Source organism: Malurus melanocephalus, unplaced genomic scaffold (genome assembly GCF_030028575.1).
Source record: "Malurus melanocephalus ecotype Western Australia unplaced genomic scaffold, MMel_1.1 scaffold_69, whole genome shotgun sequence".
Classification (NCBI taxonomy): domain Eukaryota; kingdom Metazoa; phylum Chordata; class Aves; order Passeriformes; family Maluridae; genus Malurus; species Malurus melanocephalus.
The window spans coordinates 404,744-423,210 of NW_026623301.1; the positions used below are offsets into that span (position 1 = coordinate 404,744).

General features: G+C 37.9%; 1 protein-coding gene across 1 annotated transcript in view; it reads right to left on the reverse strand.

Annotated features, from left to right (window-relative positions):
• Positions 1-672: 672 nt before the first annotated feature.
• XKR4 (XK related 4) overlaps positions 673-18,467 on the reverse strand; it is a 209,531-nt gene continuing 191,736 nt past the window's right edge. The window contains exon 3 of the mRNA XM_057366595.1: positions 673-1,640. Within this exon, the coding sequence (XP_057222578.1) occupies positions 694-1,640 (947 nt within the window). The 3' untranslated portion in view covers positions 673-693. The remainder of the gene's footprint in view (positions 1,641-18,467) is intronic.

The window sequence follows — 18,467 nt, forward strand, 5'->3', positions numbered from 1 at the left end:
AGGTTTTCAAATTCCACAGAAAACAACCAGTCCTGTAGTATTAATTTTAATGACCTAACAAATCAGAATTTAGTTTATTTTCCATTGACAGCCTTATAAACATGATGATGTTTCTTTTTAATTAAGAACTATTTTGCAAATCTATTCTAACCTGAATGGTTGATTTATGGGAGTGTTGAAGACTACTAAGCTCCTATTTCCCCCCCCAGAAAACAGTTTCCTAACAGCAACACTGTGTGCTACAATTTTGTTATTTTTGAAAAGGTATACTTTTTTGTTTTTGCCACTGATTATAGAAAAATCAATCATTTGTTTCTATAATTAAATGAACTACTGACTAAAGATGAAAGCTCTGGTCAGAACCTTTTTCTTGGTTTGATTGTAAGTGCTGTGCAGTCAGAGTTTCGTAATAAGGGGTCGTGGGTGAACTCCCCCAGCTGATGCAACTGATTTGTATGTGTGGGACAGGGTTTGGGGTTTTTTTGAGGCTTTCAGACGKTGCTGCTGTATGAGTGTCCTGCAGACAGACTGCACACAGTGGATCAAATGATAATCATGATGATAGCCAGACTAAGAACACTATAGCTTGCTGCTCTACTCATAGTATGCAGTTTAGTTTTCCTACAGCCCTACTGTCAACCCTTAATTCGGACTGTCACTTTGGAGCTTCTTCAAGCTGTGTTTTTGCTTTGTTTACAATGTAGTTTCATAYTCCAAGCGCTCCTGGATAAGGGCATCATCTTTATACTGTAGCCGCGGAGGAGCGGGGGAACATTCAAACGCTAAGATTGCCTTCCTCAGGCTCCTGTCCAACACRTGTCTCTCCCATGCTGGGTACCTGTTCCTGAACAGATCGATTTTAATGACAGACTCCTCAATCCTTGGTGGTCGGGATGAGGGTGTGGACGGTGCAGTGGGTCTCACCTGAAACACAGGCACACACCCATCCCGCTCCCCGAAYTTTTGATCCCGCTCGCTCGTGACGCTCCGGTTGTTGGAGATGGAGCGCAGTGTGCTTGTGGCCACTTCTGGGGGAAGGGTGAAGGTGGTGGCAGGGTCCTCACAAGCACAGCTTGGTGACTGCCCAAACCTYGGTCCGTTGGGGTGGAAGAAGGCGTAGTACATTAGCATAAAAACAATGCCCGTTAGAAAGCTGCTGAACACTACACACAGTGCTGGTATGGCGAACGCGTCGGAGATCGGAGGGGCCTTGTACAGATACCACAGAACACTCAAGGCAGTGTTTTCTAAAAGGATGACAAAATAGTAAATGAAAAGCCTACAGCGTGTCCTGCCTTCCTTGACATTGAACCAGCTGAAGATATAGATTATCCCAACGACCATGTCGAAAACKATCTCCTCCCATTTAGTGATGCAAAACTCCGTCTCGCAGTGAACGATCCAGAAGGTCATGATGCACCAGTGCAGCACTATGAAGATCCCAAAGTACAGCTGGAAAACCGAGGCAAAGAGAGCAAAAGTAATGACCCTTGCTGCAATGGTGAAGAAATGCCAGCAAAACTGGATTATAACGGCCATGTAACTGATGGGTTTCTTGTCATCGCGGGAGTCACGGAGGGCYTTTTGGTAGGAAGCCAAAGCCCAAGCCAGGGATACGAGGGATGCTGCAGCAGTAAGACCTAGGAGGAAACAGGAGAYGCAGTTAAGGCATAATTAGAATGTCAGCCTTTGGCTGGAAACAGTGTGATCCTTGCTGCTTTAAATACCTTCTCCACCACTGCTAAAATAAAACCTCTCTTCCTTTAGCTCAGAGAAATGGAATTCTGCTGCTGAGATTTCATTGCCYTTACAATGCTGGGTACTCACAAACAGGAGCAGCTGTCAAACCACACTCTGAACCTCTTCTCTAGCAATYACGCATTTGAAACAAATTAATTAATTCCCAACTTTGAGCAAGTGTCTCTGTCAGCTGTGGGATTTAAGGGGACCTACTGCCRTTATTGTTTTCAAGAATGAATATGAATTTTTTTATTTTGGTAAGTCATAAGGAAGTCTAATATTAAGCAACCAAGCAAGCCTTTCTGATTAAAATGCCAGCATCATCTACATATAAACTAAATCATCAACAATGTGAGCATAAATCAACATGTTAGAAATAAATCTACATTGCTCTTGTTACATCAAAATTTGAACTGTCTGCTTTACTCTTGCTGAGGGGGAAAAAAATGCCCATTTTGATATTTTCACCAGTTTTAAACAGAATTTTAATAAATAGAAAATGTCAGAACTTCTTTTCTTCCAGCTGGAGATCAAATTTATTTTAGAAATGTTGAAATTTTTTACTGAATTAAATTTGTGAGTAAAGATGCTCCTAAAGTAGGGGGCTATGTATTTTAATTTATGTAGCCATTCTATCTCCTATATATTAAAGAACTGCCAACTTACAAGGCCCTAAGCGATAATATTTTACTAAAACCCAACAACTATTTAAAGCATTCAATGAAATTATTTTTCATAGGATTTCAAGCGCTCGTTTTGTAAAAATACAAAAATCATGAAACAATTTTTTAAAAAATTGACCTTTTTATACTTTTGAATGTGTATTATTCTTTTCTCCTCAAGGGAGTTTGATTCTTATCTATAGAACTAATCTGTTGCTTCCATACACTACAAGAAGAACACCTTCCCATTTCAAAAATGGTATAGTTCAGCATCAATATTCAAATGTTTAATACTTACATAGCATTCTGTTAGAAATGAAAGATAATTCTTCTTTACTAGAAGATTAATTTTTATTTACTTACGACTCGTATCAAGCTGATTTGGATAAAAATGAGAATTGCAATTGAAATGCAAAATCCCTGCCTTTCAAGTGTATTTATTATTTAAATAAAATTGCAATAAACGTTATATACAGAGGAAAAATGTATCCAACATWTTATACTTAAAACTGGTTTATTACCAAAGCTAATTTTACATACAGCTAATGAATGAATTCATAAGTCTCARCATCCCAGACTGAGAATTTATTCATAGACCATTTAAAGATAATGATGCTTCAGCTTATTCTATTTCTAAGCAGTTCCTTAACTTTGAACTAGTTACTGAAGTAAATCAAACTGACATGAAGAAAATATTTCTTTTGTCTGCTGTTAAAAGCTGTTYAATCATTTCAACAGCCTTTGGTTCTGGATGCACAGCCAGTATTTTTCTTCTATATTAAACAGCTTTCTTTAGAACTTAACAATCAAGAATATATTACTTAAGTATTACAAACTTTATGAAATTGTATGAATACAGAATGATAAATTTAAGCCTAAATACATGTTGCTATGTACTTTGAAAAAAAACAAAAAAAGGCTATTTTAAATGAGAAAAAAAAAGTAGGTTATGGAAATAAAATCTATTTAAACAATTCACTTAGCTTCACACACTAAGATTTTGCTCAGTAAGTAGCACAGAGAGATTCATTGCTTTCAGGAGAGATTGTGTCTGCCAGTGTTCCTCCCTCTCCGGCAGGGTGCTAATAATGTTGTGAGCTCCCATGAATTCATGAATCTAAAACCCTTTTGTTTAAAAAATAAAAATAATAACAAACAGTCAGCAGAAATATAGAGCGGACTTAGGATTCCGGAGAGAATTTTTAATAAAACCTCCTAATTTTGCTTTCCATGCAGATGCCTGCATGACAAAACACTAATGTAACTTCTGGAATCTTCCTTCATGGAGAAAACAAGCTATCAGCAATGAAGTCAGGAAGGAGACATGGTGTAAATTGGTGTTTTCATTTCTGACACRTATATTTGCTTTTTCACACTGGGCTGCCTTTCTGTGTCCATTATCTCTGATGACAACCCTGGGAGCTGAAAATGTAAGTTCTTATTTTCCTGTAGGAATGTTTTAAGTATTGAAAAAACTCAGTTCATTCACTTCATGAAATGAAAAGTTGGGAAAGGCAGTTGAATAGGATAAAGAATCTTTCAATATAAACAAGCTTCTCTGAACAAGAACTCCAGAACAGCATTGTCAGCACAGAAAAAAATAATGTGAGTGAGAAATCCATGTATTTTCTTTGCAAATCTAACTCTAATGACCTCACACACTCCCCCAGAGGTTTGGAGAGTTATCATCAGTTTTGCATTAGGAAGTGTAAAATCATTCAACAATGCACACAGAATRTAATGTTAAATTCATAGGAATTTCCAGTGTTCTAATGCTAATTAATTCATAGTCATTGTCGAGGACATAAAGAAGCAAGTACAATAGCTATGTAATTCTGTTATTTAAATAGCCATTAATAAGGAATCATCCTCTGCTTTTGCAAAGCAAACTCAGGGATACTGGCATGCAGGAAAGAAAAGGAGACAAGGGAAGGTACAAAAGGGAAGCATTGCCAGTTAATATATTATGCATCTGCTCTTGGATATTGGAAATGGTGTTAGRGACACAGAATTAAGATAAAATTAAAAGCTTCATTGGCTCCATCCATTTTTCTTTATTGATGAGACCAAGCACTAAAGAATTATTGAAAGTAAATTAATAATGAGAAGAATGATGTAAAAGTGATGCAAATGACAGTTTGCTAACAAAAGTCACTATATAAATAATTCATTTGGAATGGTTAGAAATAAAGTGAATTATTGTAGCACTGAATAGATAATTCATTAATTAGAACACATCGATGCATTTGCTGAGTATATGTTCACATAAACCTCTTTATCCCTATTTCAAAAGCAGAACTAAAAGAAATTTCTATTACTATCAACCCAAAACTTTAGCAATGCAGGTGGTTTGACTTCTGCACTCAGGAAGGCTTATTTGCCACTCAGAAAAACAGAAATTGGACATGATCTGTGGAGTCATTGTTCATGAAGAATAAGAACCAGCTTTCCCACTTGCTCATCTGCAATCTYTGCACATTTTTTGGGTACTGCAGAAGCTTTCTGGTGCATGTCACTGTCTTGCATTATGAGAATCTTGTATTTAGGGTCTTGATCTTGGAAATTAGATGGCTAATTATATAGCCATTCCCAGTGAATATGTACACAAGCAACTAYATCCTCATCCACTACAGACTGTTACAAGAGCAGGAAACCAGGAATTCTCCAAAATGGACTTCGGAAGCACAAAAGCATGTTCCTGTTTCTTTCTTTTCTAAAGCTGAACCTTTAAACATTTTCTGCAGTACACAGTTTGATCTCTAAAGTTCTGTCCTGAAGAGGAAAGAAATGCAGGTTTTCCTGGGAAAAATTTGCATCAGGCAAATGATGCTTTTATATGGTTCTAAAGTGGACACCTGAAATACTCTAAATTTAAATACTCTAAAACCTGAAATACTCCCAGCAAGGAGTGGGAGTGTACATACCTACTTTCAGCCTTTGTAGCATAGCACATCAACAATAGCCACAATAGCAAGAAAATAGTGCATTGTATCAGAACAGCTTTCTGCCAGGAACTAATTATAATCTGTTTTGAGTGAAAAATACAATTTAACCTCTTTTATTCAGTGAATGGTTTGCATGACTTAATTATATTATTTGTAAAAAGAAACGACAACTTTTTAATTACAGATGAGTTGCAGATATTCTTAAAATAGTAAGAGTCTATCAGACTTTCTGTCTGATAAACAAATAAGAGAATTGCTTTGATTGAATTATAATTTTATTTTCTCTTCTTAAATTATTAATTTCTCCATATATGATATGTGCTTGGGTTTTATTGTGGCATTTCTGTGCTCTAAATGTAATACATAATTATAATTATGCTCTAAATATAATACATAGCACACTACAATGAGCTACAGCTCATTAAAGGCAAGATAAAAACCCCATAAACATGACTTTTACAAGTGAAAGCAAACATATATATGAGAAAAGAGAATGTATACAGAGATGAATACTTTCACAAATGTAATATTATTCCAAAGAAGCAAGCAAGCTCAAATAGCTAGATGAATAGTCAATGAAATTCTCCTCAACAGCATTTGTGAGAAATCTGACTGAAACACTTTGTTTATGAGTAATCCAAATAGAACTGCTTGCATTTCATAGGCGTTTTCTATATTACCTCTCACTACACCTCAGGTTAATTGTATCCTACTGACACCTCTGCCTTTGCATTATATCCCACAACATGACCTTTCAGTTGTGGTGTAGCTGAAAAAAATAAGGGTCTCATTCTCACAMGAATTTTATTTAACTCCTGGTTTGAACTTGAAACAGTAAAGGCATATTCAGGTCCATAAATGACTTTTTCCCTAATGATATCAGCTCATAAAATCTATAGCATAAGCACWGAACAGCTCGAGTCAGCTGGAAACCCTACAAATGAATGAACTGATCTGAGAAAGTGCTCCTTGACATTCAACCTGATTTCAGAAATCAAACTCCTGCCAAGGYGTCTGTCTCTGCTTCATCCTTCCTTTTAAACTTGTACTCATCTCACCATTTCCAGGAGTAAATTCATCTGAAAGCAGGAATACCAAATTCAGCAGGACATCTGGGCATGACAACATCGCCTGGAATGTGAGACTTTGAAACATTATTTTAAGAAAGYCTATTTTGTGAGTTTCCTACTCAGCTGGAGAAGTGACATTACAYGCATCCGAGCTTCCAGGTGCTTCTCTGAACCAAAGCCAAGGATCTCTAATATTCATATCTTAGTCCTTTAGGAAACAGCCTACCATGACTTCATCCCTCCAGCTTCAGAAAATGTCTCGCTATATTTACACAGCTTTTGCCACACTGCTCTGCAAGCACAGGCACAAGCTAAAGATTCCTGTGGAGGCAGCCTTGCARGCAGCTTGACAATGGTCTGTGGGTTTCTGCACTAATTCTGTGTCCCCATATGTGGTTTAGTACACAGAAAGCTTTAAATGCTTTTAGGACAGCTTTTGGTCACATCAAGGACCACATGTCCAGGAGGTCAGTACCTGTTTCATGCTTAYGGGTCTCATTCCCATACCAAGACTGTGAGATGAAATCTAAAGATGGATCTCACTGTTTCCATGTGTTCCTATTTTCTAAAGGGCTAACAAYATAAACTCTTGCCCTCACCTGGGTTATTTCTCCATAACATAAACATGCTGCCAAAATAATCCTGCTACTTTCCCACGTCAGCAGGTTTGTCATATATTAGYTATCCTAAATCAAGATCAAAGGCTTTCTGTTCAGCTGAAATAAGCTGCCTGAGGTCAGAAAAGGATTTTTTCTTCTTTCTTGAGTCCCAGTCCTGTGATTTTACACCCAGACTGCTTGCTCCCCACAAACAYGGGAGTGTCAGTGTCTGAGGAAGAGTCTCCAGTAGTTCAAATTTCCAATTTTTRCCACAGGCTTCATTCACAGCTGGGTATTTTCAAGGCAACATAGGTGGTTTCATCAGCTTGCCAACATTGATCTTAACCTGCTGCATACTGAGGTGGATTAATGCAGCATAACAGGTGACAGGAACTCTTCCTTGTTGAAATGTAAGTCAGAATTATGCCTGATGTTACTTTGCTTACGTGTTACACAGTACTCATAGAACATGCTAGAATGTTGAGGAATAATTTCTYCCATGATTCCACTCAGCTGCTTTCAATTGGCACTTCTGGTGAGACAGCTTYCAGCTGCTTCTTTAATTTAGCTCTCCACAACAACTTACCATTGCACTAAAAGTCTTGAAACATTCCCTATATGAAGAGTTTCTTTCAACTTATTCATTTTACCAACTCCTAATTTTTTCACCAGTAGTGGTTTGGACTCTACATAGAGGATCAAGGTTAACTGGCAAAAGTTTGACTTGTTGTATATATTTTAGCAGTTTTTTAATCTGTACAGGACACCTGCCTAATGATTTATCTCTTGCTGYAATCAAGGTCATATCCACCTTAGCAAATCTAACTGTTAGACAGCCTTGAGAAGCTTCTGCTGGGGAGTAATCCTGATTATAGCTTTAAATACATGGATGATGGTCAYAATTTTGTTTCAAGATAAAATCAAGAGCAGTTTCCCTTTGTTTTTCCYCTAAATCCAAACTCTTTTCCCAGTTTTTTTTGTTACTATTTCAAGACTTGTATTAGAAACTATGAATAAAATCAACACAGATAAAGTGAGGAAACTTGGCATTCAGGGACCACTAGAACCGTGAAAACTGGTCCTCTTCTGTCTTTCAAAAGACCACAGTAAGTAATTCAGGTCTCTCTTTCTTCACAAACACCAAAAGCTCCACTGCCTTCTCATCAATCTGTAGAATTGGCTCTTTTGGATACTTGAATGGGTCGTGCTGCCACAATACACCAGCTAATGCATGTGACCAGCTCACATGCTGCGTGATCTCTTCCCTCTCAATTATGTTTTTCTATCATTTTTTAGTTTATTATTCCACTAAAGATGTGTTATAACTTTCAGTTTAGTAGTTCAAGTCCAGTCCCTCCCTTGCAGTGACAGCCATCAGGTACTCATGTGTGTCATGCAGTCTGTGTGCTGCCAGGCTTGGCAAGACAGCATGAGATCATTTTGCCTGTTAGGAAGTGAAATTTAGACTTTTGTACTTTCACAGCTAGACTCCTTGTCTGTTAGGTAATTTGGTATCTTTTATTCCAGTGAAATATGTGCAGCACAAACATACCCACTGACTCCAGGCTCATTTCCATGATTTCTACGTTTCAGGGCTTTCAGTGCCTTGAGCTTGCTGCAAGTAGCTTAGGGATCATTTGGGGGATGCAGCAACAACAAGCAGAACAAACCCCTGCCATTGGCTCTTAAGAAACAACATGACAATGTAATGCTGAATGTAAAATTATGACCATCATCCCATCTTATGGGAGGCAGCTCCAGCTGCACTGTTCTGTCCAAAGAAGCCCTGCGTGCATGGACACCTTCCATAATGCCAGCAGCAGCAGCAGCAGCACTTCTCCCCTCCACCCAAGAGGAGTAAAAGATATAGTTTAAYAGATGTAAAAAATCCTGTTACAACTTTTGAGGAACCACCTTTTGGTTGGTCCACATTTCTGTACTCTTCTGTAGAGCTTTTACATGCTTTTGCTCACACAGCTCCTGGACAAATTTTATCCCGGTATTTTTCATCGACTTGGAGGAACCAGTCACAGAGATTTTCATTCCATGGCATCTGAAAAGATCAACTGGTGCTTTATTTTGGAAATGCTTTGGAAAAATACTAACATGAAAAAAAAAAAAACAACCTAAGGATGTACAAAGTAGGTACCATGTAGATGATTTCACTCTTCTATTTAAGAATACACACACAAAAAAAACCCCAAAACCCAAACTAGATTGTACTTAGTCTACAAGAGTGCATAAGCATGACTAGGGAGAAAATTAGTGTTAGCTCTTGTTTTTTTCACAAAGTCTTTGTGTCACCTGCCCCAAGGTCTGTATGCCATCCTTCTCAGCTCACAGCCACCGAGGGGCAGCTGGCTTGGCATTGCTGAAGGTGTGGACTGAACCCACATCTCAAAAAATGGCAAAAAAGGAAAACTTTGGAGTAACAACTCTCAGAGGAGCCATACAAAACTAGAACTGAAATGGTACAAAATTTGGAAATAAACCTGTTGAAGTRAAAGCATGGTGCTGCTAGAAACAATATTGGTTTCCTCATAAATTCTCCACGAAACTAATGGTTTTCTAACTGTTTTCTAACTGGGTGTCAGATGCCCAGGTGCTGGCAGGGGGATACATGGGGTGGCCTCTATGAGGAGAGGTCAGTGCCTGTCCCATGCCAGACACAGAAGTTTCCAGCCATTTTCCAACCAGCTCCAAAGTGAGCCACCACCACAGGACACAGCTGAGCCCATCATTCAACATGCTGGCACCTCCAGAAAACATGTTTAAGAAGGGGAAAAAACGTCTAATAAGAGGGGGGGAAAAAATATGAGAGAACAACAGTGTAAGCACCAAGGTGAAAGAGGAAGGGGATGAGGTGCTCCAGGMAAATGTGGGAGAGAACCATGGTGGGGCAGGTGATTTCCCTCTGCCTGTGAAAGACCATGATGAAGAAGATATAAACTCTGCAGCCCATGGAGGTTTCTTGAAGAACACTGCAGCCTGTGGAGAKCCACACTGGAACAGGTTTATCTTGAAGGAATTATATCCTGTAGGAAGGGATCCCATGCTGAWGCAGAGGAAAAGTGAGGAGAAAGAACGAGGAGAGAGAAACTGGTATGGATGGACTGCAACTTCCCATTCCCAATCATCCTGTGCCACGTGGAATGAGAAKGCAGAAGGGTCAGGGATGAAAGAGTGAAGTTGATTCTTTTAAAAAGGAATATGGGGGRAAAATCCTGTTTTAATTTGTCTGTGTTTCTCACCATCCACATTTGTTTCACTGGCAATAAATTARATTAATTTTCCACAARCTGAATTTGTTTTGCCTGCRGTGATAACCRGTAAAATATCTCCCAGCCTTTWCCCCAGCCCACAAGGTTTTTTATTCTCTTTTCTCACCCTGCCCTGCTGAGGAAGCAGAGTAAATGAGTAGCTGGTGGGTGTCTGACTGCAGTCCAAAGTCAACACCTCGCATCCAATCACCTCAATATATTTTTGCATGCACAAACTGTACATATGGTCACGGATTTAGGGCCAGGTTGTACCTGCTCCTTCCAGAGCCATCAAGGAAGAGTTTTTTTTCCCCTAGCATGGGGTTATATGGCACATTCCTTAAAATTCTACAAACCCTTCTTCCTCTGAAGGGTGCCTTGCCACCTGCCAGTGACCTACAGTGTAATGGCTGCCTCAAAAATCTCTGAGAATATTGAGAATATCAAGGTTGTCACATTATTTCCTGAGATTTAATGAGAGGATGTGGGAGCAGAATGTACCTAACACCCAGGAGAATTGGAGGATTACCACAAATACAGATTTTCAGTGCCTGTATAGAAAAATATAAATTCTGAAAAAAGAATTACTTATTAACATTTTATGATTCAGTTTAACATAATCTCAACAAATTTTACCTTAATTTTTTAAAGTGAAACAGGAAAAAAATGGGATACTTCAGTAATAAGATATATTTAAAGTGAACTACGCAGTAACAATCAGTGAAAAACAGAAGTCACAGTGCATTGCCTCATGAACACTGACTGAATCCCATAATTGTGGTCAAAGAAGTGAACAAGAATTCAAAAGTTTGAAACAAGGGAGAAAACATATTTCCAAGGGATATTTGCCTTGACTTTTAAAATATACATTCTTTTTCAGTTTGACTTTATCTACCTTTGGTTTTCTGCCATTAATTTGGCTAAAGTTCTGTAGGGCTCAAATGACTTGAACACAATATTTCATGRACCTTCAAAATTAAAAAAATTAAATGTTTCCCAGGACATCAGGTTTTTTTTTGCTCAGAAGCCCTCAGTGCTAAATAGCTGAAGACAATTATCCTAAACCTGCAATGAGCTGGTGAAAGACTTATTTCTTTTACTATTAACCAAGCTTTCTGACGTGTTTTCTGCCAGCATCCCACAAGCAAAACAGCTTGAAATGATCATACGGGCTGCAATATGGTGGAACAYATCAGAAATAGTATCTGGCAAATCCAAACTATCTCTTCTGAGTGTTTTTTTTCAAGACATAGTGAGTTCCATAATCTAAAAATGGCAGTGTCACACTGGCTCTAGAAATGTCTGCTGAGGATTTGGGAAAGGGAGRGCAAAATCAATATTTCAAATACACCAGAAGTTTTTATTTTTTTTTTTAAGATATTGCACTATCTGTGGCCAGCATCCAAAATAGACAAGACTAGAAGCCAAGGTGCATTTTGGCATGAAAAATATCCCATACACCTTATACTAAGTTTTATTACAAATCAATAACATGGGACCAGGTCACTGGAAACAAAATATTGACTCCACACAGAGAGAGCATGGGGCCCTTAAATCTCCTTAAGTCATGATTTTAGGATTGGCTTTCAGTGGTTCATAGACTCGTATTGGCTYTTTGAAAGGGGATAAATTTCAGCCCTCATTAAGGAAATGATATTTCTCCCACTTGGACATTAAAATAAGTCTGAAGTTAGTACCTTATTTGACACAACTTGTCTAAGAAATATTTTGTATATGTAGCATTTTCTTGWGTTTGTCTTTTAAACTTCTCTAAGCTCTGAACAGATGCTGAGGATGATGTCTGATAAGGTGCTCTGAGACAAAACACAATTAGTATCACTCTGGGAAAGAAATCAATTTCGTATTTGTGCAATCCCACTCAGCAAAGGAAAAACTGGAGCTGTTAGCTCATGTTAGTACATGATGACATAGAAGTTTCCTTTCAATCAAACTCTTTGCTCTGTGTCTTTTACTATGAAAAAGTTACAATATATTTTCACAAGAATTCATTAAATAGACTTATTTTTCTGTTAAAAAGGGGAAAAGCAATCACTAACCTCTTCTCCATCTCAAAAGAAAATCCATAGTTTTGCCTACTGTGCAGATAATGTGAATTGAAGCAAAGTCTAACAAACTGTTTTGAAGAATATTCAGAGTATTCTGGAGATTTCTTTAGCTTCCAGCTCATGCAGGCTTGGATTATTTTAKGTTTCATATCTATATCTTTGTCTTCAATATTCCTTGCAAAATTATCAGTAAGGAAGCTCTACAGCTATATATCTACTTGTGTCTGATGGAGCTGGAATGTTACATTACAGGTAAATATTACATTTTGCACATATGGTACATTTGGAGTCCTATGCAGACAGATAAACTGGCACAATTTGAATATACCAAGCAAAATAATGTCTTAAAATTTCCTCTGAAAAGCTTTTTCAATATTTTTCTGTAGATGTGCCAAAAATTTGCACCTTGTTGCAAGTTTAAATGAGTCTAATTTGCATTTCTGCTACTTGTCTAGAAGATTGAAAAAGTTCCCCTGGCTCCTGTCATTAAGCTTTTTTTTTAAATGTATAAGTACCCAGAGAGACTGATTGAATTATTTCTTCAACCTTTTCCCAATATTCTAGGCTCATCAGTTCCTACAAGACTTATATCCCAATGGTTGATTGTTGACCTTTGGGACCATTTTTTTCCTGTCCTTTGAATTTCCTTCAGTAGCTCCATCCTCCAGGAAGTGTGAGTCACAGAACAGGGCACAGTGGTCTTACTGGTGGTGCTCGAAGTGGTTTGATCTTTTAAATATGTCTGCTGTATATTTTTTTTCCTCTTCATCCATGGATCAATATGAAGTTCAAAGCCTGAACCTGACATCGAGATCTCAGAAAAAAGCACTTCTCTCTCCTGACTGCTATACCATCTTACGAATTAGTTTTTTAAGACAGAGAATTTCCCTTCCTATGGGTATAGTCTGTGTTTCTGATTATCAAATACACTTTTGTGCATTAAACCATAATCATTTGGTTGTGATAATTTTGACCAAATCACTCAGATCAGCCTGTGATGGCAGCTGTCCTAAGGACATCTCTGTGCAAAGCCTGGAACCGCCAGTCACTGGAAACCCAGCTGGCAAATGATGCATGTCACCATCCATGAGGTGACAAACGAGATGAGAGCAAGGACAGGCATTTAAAAGGTGCTCCTGAGTACTTCCTCACTCATTCTTTCCTAATTTTCACATCCACATAGATGACAGATTTTAGTACACTTTATAAGAGCTCAACTCATTCCTGCTTCAAGATCTCCTGTCATTTTAAGTCACATGAACTTAAAGAACTTTGTATACATTATTCATTATAGTTGCTGTCATCATTCTAACTTGTGAGCTTGTCAGTGAAGGATAACAGGTCTGGGTAACAAGACCTGATACTCAGTAAAAAAAAAAGGTTTGCAGAATTCTACTATCTTGCTTCTAATTCTTTGTTACCTGAGTAAAAATTTGACCTTTAAATTGTTTCATTCTGAATTAGTCAGGATAATCTATATTAATTTTTATCTCTGCACATTTTTTCTTTTAAAATTTTTAGATTTGTTTGTTTATGCATCTGAACATCAGTCTTCTCCACGGCAATTGTTAGGAATGGCCAACTGATTTCAACAGAATTTGGCACAGAAACAGATGTCTCAAAGATACTAAGTTATGTGAAGTTCAGGGAAGATGGCAGCTAGAGAAGGGCCCAAAGAAATGCTCCCACTTGAAGTATAGCAGACTTCAGGCATTTCATTTTTATGCCTGAATTTTAGGCATTTCTATGCCTTCAGGCATTTTTATTGCAACAGCTAGGGACCAATTAGGAAGTGAATAAATATGTCCCTGGCAGCTGGCAAATTCACATAGATATAACTTTGAACTAATCCCAGCAGATATTGCCTCTTAGCCATCCAAAGCCAAAGCCATGAGAGAGAACATGGCATAAAGTAGGGAGTGAACAGTAGAGTGTGACAACCCAGGGGATCTGAGGGGAAAATGGATRTATTTTCAGGGCAGTGGTTAAGGCAGGAAATGAGGCTTCATTATTTTTGCTGCTTGAAGAACCTATATTAATAGGCACTCTGMTGTTTTTTTGAACCCACCTACTTCTCCAATATTCTGTTAAAATGTAATGTTTCGGTATCTGTAGACCTACACAACAGAATCCTCCAGTCTGGAACATGGTATAGTTCAGGCTGGACATTGAACACAAAGAGAACCTTGGAAATGTAACTCAAAGATTTAGATTATGTTTTAAAGATTACTGAGTTGCTACCTCAAAATGCAAATAAATGGGTGTTAGTTTTACACCAGTGTGACTATAAATCAGGTTCTCTGCAGACACAGAGGGGGAAGTGACAGTCAGCTGTATACCTCATATTTATTTGATTTATTGTTTTTTTGATGCAGTGTGACAGCAGATTAGCAAGGCATTTTTCTGACACTGAYGATCAAGAAGTTATCAATTCACATCCCTGGGACATTCAAACAAAAAGAAGAACAATAATGAAGCATTCAATCTAACAGTTAGCTGAGTAAACAATTTAATATAAAAATGCAGTATTTTCTCAACACCAGTAGCAGTAGCAACAACTGCTAAAAGCCCAGAAGCAGTAGTTCTAAACATTTTGGTGAATATACCAGACTAATAGATTACCTTTACTCTGGCCCACCTTATTAATTTTKGTTTGGAGAGGAAACAGGACAGGGTGTGTGCCCTCACTTGAGGGAAGGTGATGATATGCTATTTTCYTTCAACTTTGGCAGTTGTTTGGGTCTGCAGCTGTGAAAGACTCTTCATTCAGCCTGCAGAAAAATAGTTTATCTCTGCTATTACTGCACTGAGATAACTCGTCCCTCTCAGTCAATCATAAACACAGCTGCCCTCGTAGCCATGTCATAAATACACTGTCAAAAAAAGAACCAAAACCAACACCATGACAAGCTAATATCCCATTTTGAGATTTGAAAGGTAATATGAAAATACATTTTAAACAGTTCAGATTCCCAGTTAGAAAGAAAARAAGTGCAGTGATTAATTTGGGTAAATGATCTTCCACAGAGAAATGAAATTAATAGGCAAATTCTTTTCTTCTTTAAAGTAATTTGGGTTCTTAGTAGAGCACATGCAAAATACTCTTTCCCAAACACTCAGCCAGTGGTGAGAAAAAATACTTCACATTAAACAGAAATCCATTCATTGTTCATGTGGATTGTCGCCATGTTTCTACAAGTTTTAATGTTAGGATACCAAGATAAGTTTTATTTTGAACTCCTTGTATTTAATTTGAACCCGTAGCACTTCTGGYCTGTTTTACTGTAATGAATTTCAAATTTTGCTATTGCTATTACTGTTTTGAAACAACATATCAGAGGCATTGATACTAGCTAAGGAATAAATGCAACACTTTCACAATAACCTAGCATACTTAAATAATTAATTTTTTTAAAAAAAAAAAACAACTTAAAAATGATTTGGGAAGCAGAAGACAGAAATTTAGTTTTGATTATGCTTAGAACAGTATATGAGTAAGAAGTTGTTTAGATATTTTCCTTATTCTGTTCTTGAAAAGAAATGTCTATCAAGGGGAAAGGGTATGGTTCAACTGATCTTTCTGAGACACTCAGCACTACCTTCTCCTCTCCCAAAATAACCACCTTAAGCCATAGCTTGAACATCTTGTCCATTGCTGTTCTACATCTTTTCCTTCCACTGTTTCTGACCCTAAAAGAATTCAGCATCACTTCCCTCCTAAAAGTTCCTTGAGACACCTTCCTTTTCTCACTGTCTCCTCTTCTACAAGGTTTTCATTTTTTCCCCCCAATGCTACATACATTTATTGCTTTCCCACAGGTTTCCCACAGGTTTCCCACCTCATACATTTATTTTCCGTAGAGGTACTTGCTCCAAACTCTTAGCTCTCCTCCTCCCTTCCTGTGTCCATTTCATCAGATATCTCCAAAGTCTCTGTATCCATCCCAGCACTGGGACAAGGGGCTTGGGTGTCTGCTTTTAGATAAAACCTCTTGATGATGGCAGCATTGAATTCAGAGCTGTCTGGTTCAGGAATTTGTTGTGGTCCACCATAAAACCAGACACTGCCAACTTCTCTTCTCTGGCAGAAGCATCCTGTCTCAGCAATTCACTGCTCTGGTTTCCAGCCCATGTGTAGTCACACACAGGTTGAACATATTTGAACCTATCTGCAGCTCTCCAGGCTTTCCCCCCAAGCCAGATCATCTGCTTTCCTCAAAAGACTTTTTTTTTTTTTTAAATCCTATTAAACAACAGTGGTTATATTACAATTTTTTTTTTGTTAAAGAACCTGCTACAGCAATAAACTCCATAGGAAACTAATATTATTCTTAATTTAAAGKAAGTTTTTGCTTTGTTTCCTGTTTCATATTTTAATACAAGAAGTCATATTGAGGACAAAGGTCCGCTTGTGTGAGTAACTATCAAGTCAGCAAGGGTATTCACTGCTTCCTAGTTCTTCCAAAGCAGCCTTCATTATCTAGGGCATTTCAATTCACTTTCTTCTGTTCTGACTAGCACTCCTATTTGCTAAATTATGTCATCAGAATAACCCCTGGCCTGTGCCTCTATACATTTMTATTACCTCTCTTTCTCATAATGAGGTGAGGAAACTGAATACAATAGTCAGGTAATCAGGTGAAGTTCAGTAGACTGCAGGAATATATTTGTAATTATTTGCCATGGCAAATTCTGTCTGCATTAAAATAATTTATGTTATYCACAGAGTACCGAGATCCATAAATTCATAATTTAACATTAAAATTGATAAAGTCATAGGCATGATCTCAACATAGCTATTCTCAGTGCAGAGCTCATAAAGTGAGTATCTCAGTGGCTTCTGGGAAATGCAAGTGATGTTTGTACAAAAAATGGTATCTGACAATATTCAGTTAGTAAAATACATTATTTCAGTCCCCAGTATAAGRTTCCCTCTCCTTTATCCATGCTGAAAAGGTGACAAAATTTTCCCCTTATAGCTCTATTGTATTCCTCTAAGCTCTTCAAGAGTACCAACGTTACCTCCCAGAATGTGCATATTCCTGTGAATGGGACATTTAACAATTCTTTGCAGATCTAACACCTTTTCTCAAAATATTTTAGTAGTCTCTGTAGTCATTGCATTATTCTTAAAATAGCTGATGAAGAATGTCAGTATGACATCCATTTTCCTGATGCATGAACTAGAGAAAAAGGAACTGAATGATTTGCCTGAAATATCAACCTARAAAGCCTTTTCAAGAGCAGGAACCCAGGAGTTTTAAAGCAGAGTCTATTATCCCAGCCACACAGAGAGCATGGTTTCAATGGCACCTCAGCACCACTTTGCAGCAGAATTCTTGGCTAAACTCTCAAATATCGAATTATCTGCCTGCATTGGAGCTGTGCTGATCAAACACCTCTGCCCATGAGCCAGCACTGCAATCTGTGCCTGCACTGCAAACATTGGCTCCTTARCATCAATGGAGCTTTGGAAACCTCTTTCCTCAACCAACAGATATACAACTTGTATATTTTGGAATACAGTTGAGTCCCACTTAATACATCAGAAGCAACTGGGCTTTGAAAAGAGGTCAAATCATGAAGGAGAGAATATTTTCAAATTAGGCTTTTAACAGTAYGGGGCCGTGACAGGTATTTATTTCATTCTTTCGAGCACTTGGCTAGCAACTATGATTCAGAATTATCACAATTGCCATTTCTCAAGAGCTACATAAATCAAGCTATATTACCAACTTAGCAGCTTTGTACATTCTAGATCMAGAAGTGCTCAGTTTATCTTCCTCCAGCCAGAGGTGAAGCTCTGGGTGCCTGTGCTCACCCAAGACAGTTTGACCACCACCTTTCGAGCATGCTGAGAATGCCTGCTGTGAACACTGGCATGCCTTTGGGTGAGTATGAGAGACGTCTTACTGGAGTATTTCCAACCTTAGATCCCATTTGTAAGATTATCACAGTGGTGATAGATTTGTTCAAGTCTTCATATTTGTGCACACAAATTCATGGGTTTCATGCTAATTCATTGGCAATAACTGTTAGGCSAAYTAATTCTTCTTAGATTAGTTTTGCRGRGGCATAAAATTTCAATAGCTTTCCTCATCTGAATGAGACTTGAGGACTGGGTA